At 40.1% G+C, this 3,976-nt stretch overlaps 1 protein-coding gene across 1 annotated transcript; it reads right to left on the bottom strand.

Annotated features, from left to right (window-relative positions):
* Positions 1 to 46: 46 nt before the first annotated feature.
* On the bottom strand, positions 47 to 3,859 carry LOC115245959 (protein sickie). Its single transcript, XM_029824492.1, has 6 exons — positions 3,683 to 3,859; positions 2,806 to 3,462; positions 2,053 to 2,591; positions 1,234 to 1,764; positions 770 to 972; positions 47 to 466 (listed from the first exon to the last, which is right to left on the bottom strand). The coding sequence occupies exons 1-6, from the start codon at positions 3,725 to 3,727 to the stop codon at positions 63 to 65; spliced, it is 2,379 nt and encodes a 792-aa protein (XP_029680352.1). The 5' UTR covers positions 3,728 to 3,859; the 3' UTR covers positions 47 to 62.
* Between the last annotated feature and the right edge of the window lie 117 nt (positions 3,860 to 3,976).

Genomic DNA, 3,976 nt, shown 5'->3' with positions numbered 1-3,976 from the left:
ATTCTACCATATCTTTAGAAAATAATTTTATATTATATATATATATATATATTCTGAGTGTTTTAAAATTTCCTAATTTCAGTATTTCGTATACTAACCAGAGGATCTCCTTCGGTATCACTGTGAGTACTTCCGAGACTCTTTACACTGGAGGCACCCACGCCGGAAGTATGTCCACTGGAGACGACATCGTATCCCACGTCCTCAGGTCTCAAACGTAGAAGAGCATCGCTGCCGCCGTGTACGGCATGTGTTGACAGCCACGGGTAGCTGGATGTGATGAACTGCGCTGGATCCTCCCACGTCGGTTCGCCATTTCCGTTTCCGCTCACACGTCTTCCGTACAATGTCAAACCTTCCCTGACCGCCTCCACCAAGTAAGGTATAACCGAATAATTCCACAAATCGGTAAACCATACTTGAGAGCCAGCCACTTCCATCGGGCACGATAAGAAAAGCCGCGGTCCTAAAATATATTTATCAACATTTATTATTATTATATTTTTAAAAAATAATCAAAAGAAAAAAGTTAGTGTGTAGGAATTGATAAAATTAAAAATAGCAACATTTTAGCTTCAAAAGCAATAGAAGCTTATTGTAAATGTGATTATCTTCTAAATTTTTTTATTACCAATACCAAGGAAATTGGAAATTAAAAATGATAACATTCGTTAAAGATTTTTATTTCAAGTATTGGGGCTCTTTAAGATTCCCCACAACTTTGTAACTTAAGCTATAACTTTTGAAATATATAGAAATTTATTTTTACCTATGGTGACGTCGGAGCTGCTGTGAGTTTCTAGGAACTTGTTGAGATGCAACCACACACGGGGCAGCCACTCTACTACCGCCGCCATTTCAGCGTTCCTCGTTCCCGCGCACTCGCGAAGTTCGTGCTCTAATAATTTTCTTCTCAAATAACGTCCCAGAAATCCCTTGACTGGCTCCATGTGGTTTGCGCATAATACCCACCTGTTTAATTACATAATTAAAAAAAAATTCAGTTCCCATTAAACAAAAATCAACGTTTCATCTCTTCATCAACTAATAAAATAATTATGAATTAAGTTTACCTAATTTTTAACATTTAATTTCTTACTAAGAATTTTTAGAATTTTTCAAATGCTTCTTTCTACATTCTAGGTTTTTTATCTATACTTATATCAAAAATTATCAAAATCTTTTTGCTTTTTAGATTAGAATTAAAGATTATCTCTCAATAGGTGAAAATACCTGAAATTGTGATGCAATTGCAAATTGGTAGTACTGCAAGTAGCCTGACTCATGGTACCGATGATGGCAGGACACGACGAGTGCCTAGTTCCTAGGAGACCACTAAAGAGCTCGCCCAGAGATGCTGCATGTTGAAGATTTTCCAAAATGATCACTCTGGGCAATTCATCGGCAGCGCTCGAGTCACATCTCTCGGCAATGTGCGCGAGATATTGGCGCAATTCCTTGCTGGACTTGTGATCGACGTTGAATGTTGCAACGGCGGCGGCGTCCTTCGTGTCATTATCGGTGTCCACTAGGGCGTGCGCCAGTTTTCCGGCCAAATAACTTTTTCCCGTACCACTTGGGCCGCACAGGATCACTCTACGATGTTCCGTTAGAAGGGAGATCAAACGCTGGACGATAGAGCGCGGTATCAGGGTGTCCACTGCTAGCCAGGAGTAGCCCGACAGCACTAGATAGATGGACTTTACATGACCAACCAGGTAACCGCAGGGCAACAGCTCAGGATGCTGAGAATCGGTGGTGCATCTGTGTGACGTGGAAAGAGAAATTTATCTTAATTATCTTGTGAATGGAAATAGAAGAGATACATTTTAAGAAACATAAAACTTAAAATGTGTGTATCCACTATATATTTCAAGATATTTATTTTTGAGGAGATAATCTTTCTTGAAATACAAAGTCTTGTGATAGTTCAATGATAATTCTTTTATTTCGCCAATTAAAAAATTATTATCTTTGAAACTTTTTGCGAGATTGAAAGATTGTGAAGTTTTGAATTTATATCATTCTAAAAGTCTCGAAGTAAGTATGTACCTGGAGGCTTCGCCGAGATGATACGCAGCGACGCATTCGACGCCGAGACCCAAATTCGTAACAGGATCCACTCGAGAAACGTACTCTTTAAAACAACGCCTCACCATAGAATCCAACGCGTCCCAGCTGGTCTTGTTGCTGATGCAGACGCTGGCGATTACGCAATGAGGCGGTTCGCCTATGGTGCCGTCGGCGGAACCGCTCCCGGTAACTAAATTGTAGTTGAAATTGCGTTCGCTTCCAAGGTAGACGGCCACGTTAATCCTCTTGCCGTCGGTGTCTTGTTCGAGAACCGGTTCTGAAGTTGTGGTGTTCGACGGCACCACGTCGTGTTCGACCGGGACGTTGAGATCTTCTAATTGATCGGCCGTGGAACTGGCATCGCCGTTCGACAGTGCTGCGACACTCGATGCCACTTCGGTCATACTGAAGCGTCGATCTGGATCACTGGGTAGAGAAGACTGCGAGGAAGTGAGCGACTTCGAAGTCACCAATCGCTGGAGACGCTCGTTGTTCTGCTTCAGATTCAGCATCTCGTACTAAAAATAGCAATAAATTAATATAAAATGGATTTTAATAGAGATAAATCATGGAGAAACAATTTTACTCGCCTATCGGTCTTATGATGCAAACATTTTTAACGCTTTAAAATATTTACTTGAATATTAGAGAGATGTTGAGAGAATTTTACAATTATTGAATTAGAAAATATTGAAATTTGCATAATTCTTTTATTGCAAGTACTCCACTCACTCTCATCTTGATAACCGTGTCCTTTAAAGATTCCAATTGATGAGCCGAGGATAACGCTTCCAATCTAATATCCGTGAGCACCAGATCTTTCTCCCTCAGTTGCTTTTTCAACTCATCCACGTCCTCATCCTCCTTCTTATACAGAGCCGAGCTGCTTTTACTTCCCGACAGAGGGTTTTCATGATCGGGTGACTTTTGGCCGTTGCTCCTTGCGGTTTGGCTCCTCGAAGACTCGTGCTTGGACGCAGTTGGTAGTCTAGGGCTATTGGGAGCGCTCAGATCACCACCGATACTCTCTTTGCAATCTTCGGCATCGGATACTGAACCGTGTCGATTTTTGCGCGATCTCGAGAAAGCCTTGGAGAAGGAGCTGCGCAACCAGCCCTTCTTCTTGTGGTGATTGCTGCTGGCCGAGCAGGCACTACTCAGCGAGTTCAAGGACGTCACGCTATCCGCGGACAATTGTCTCGCCATCGATACACCTTGATGATGATTGTTGCTGCTACTACTGCCGGTGCAGCCGGTGGTACCAGATTCGGAGTCGCCTAAAGTATGACGGCGACCATTGCTCGCGGCTGGACCGTTATTTAATCCGGCTTCAGCACTCTGCTTGCGTAGCCTTTCGATCGTTTCTCGGAGTTCCTGAAGCTCGGAATCCTAGAAAATTATATTATTTTGATTTGGCATTATTTTTCTTTTTTGATAACAGAAATATGTGTAGATTAATTAATTAAATCTATAATTTTTTTAAATCAAATTCGGTGATAGTGACTCGGTGAAAATTTCTGCAGAATAAAAATGGTTTCTATCAGTCAATAGAAATAATTAAACATTGATTTTTCTAATAAAAATAATCAATATTTTTAATTATTCTTACCTTCTTTTCAGCTGTTGCTGTGAGTTGCTGCAATCTTTGGGTCATGTTGGACAGTGATTGCTCAAAGGCCGAGACTACGTGTGCCTGAAACAAGAAGAGCGATATCCAATTTTTAATACGAATATAATCTCGTCAAGGTATGATAAATCTCTAGAAAATATGTAATTATATAAAAATATTTGTGCTTACATATTAATTTTATATTTATCTACTGCCGAAAATAAAAAAATATATATAATTACATAAACTTCAAAAATAATTTTTTTTTTTTTTGTATAAGATATGTAATTTTAT

Source organism: Formica exsecta, unplaced genomic scaffold (genome assembly GCF_003651465.1).
Source record: "Formica exsecta isolate Colony F162 unplaced genomic scaffold, ASM365146v1 C16491698, whole genome shotgun sequence".
Taxonomy (NCBI): Eukaryota; Metazoa; Arthropoda; class Insecta; order Hymenoptera; family Formicidae; genus Formica; species Formica exsecta.
This window is presented reverse-complemented; position numbering and strand designations above follow the sequence as displayed.

Coding starts and splice junctions, on each gene's coding strand:
- LOC115245959 (XM_029824492.1), bottom strand. CDS start 3,727: ATGACCCAAAGATTGCAGCAACTCACAGCAACAGCTGAAAAGAAG. Junction 973..1,233: donor CAATTGCATCACAATTTCAG/GTATTTTCACCT, acceptor GTAATTAAACAG/GTGGGTATTATGCGCAAACC. Junction 467..769: donor CAGCTCCGACGTCACCATAG/GTAAAAATAAAT, acceptor AATATATTTTAG/GACCGCGGCTTTTCTTATCG.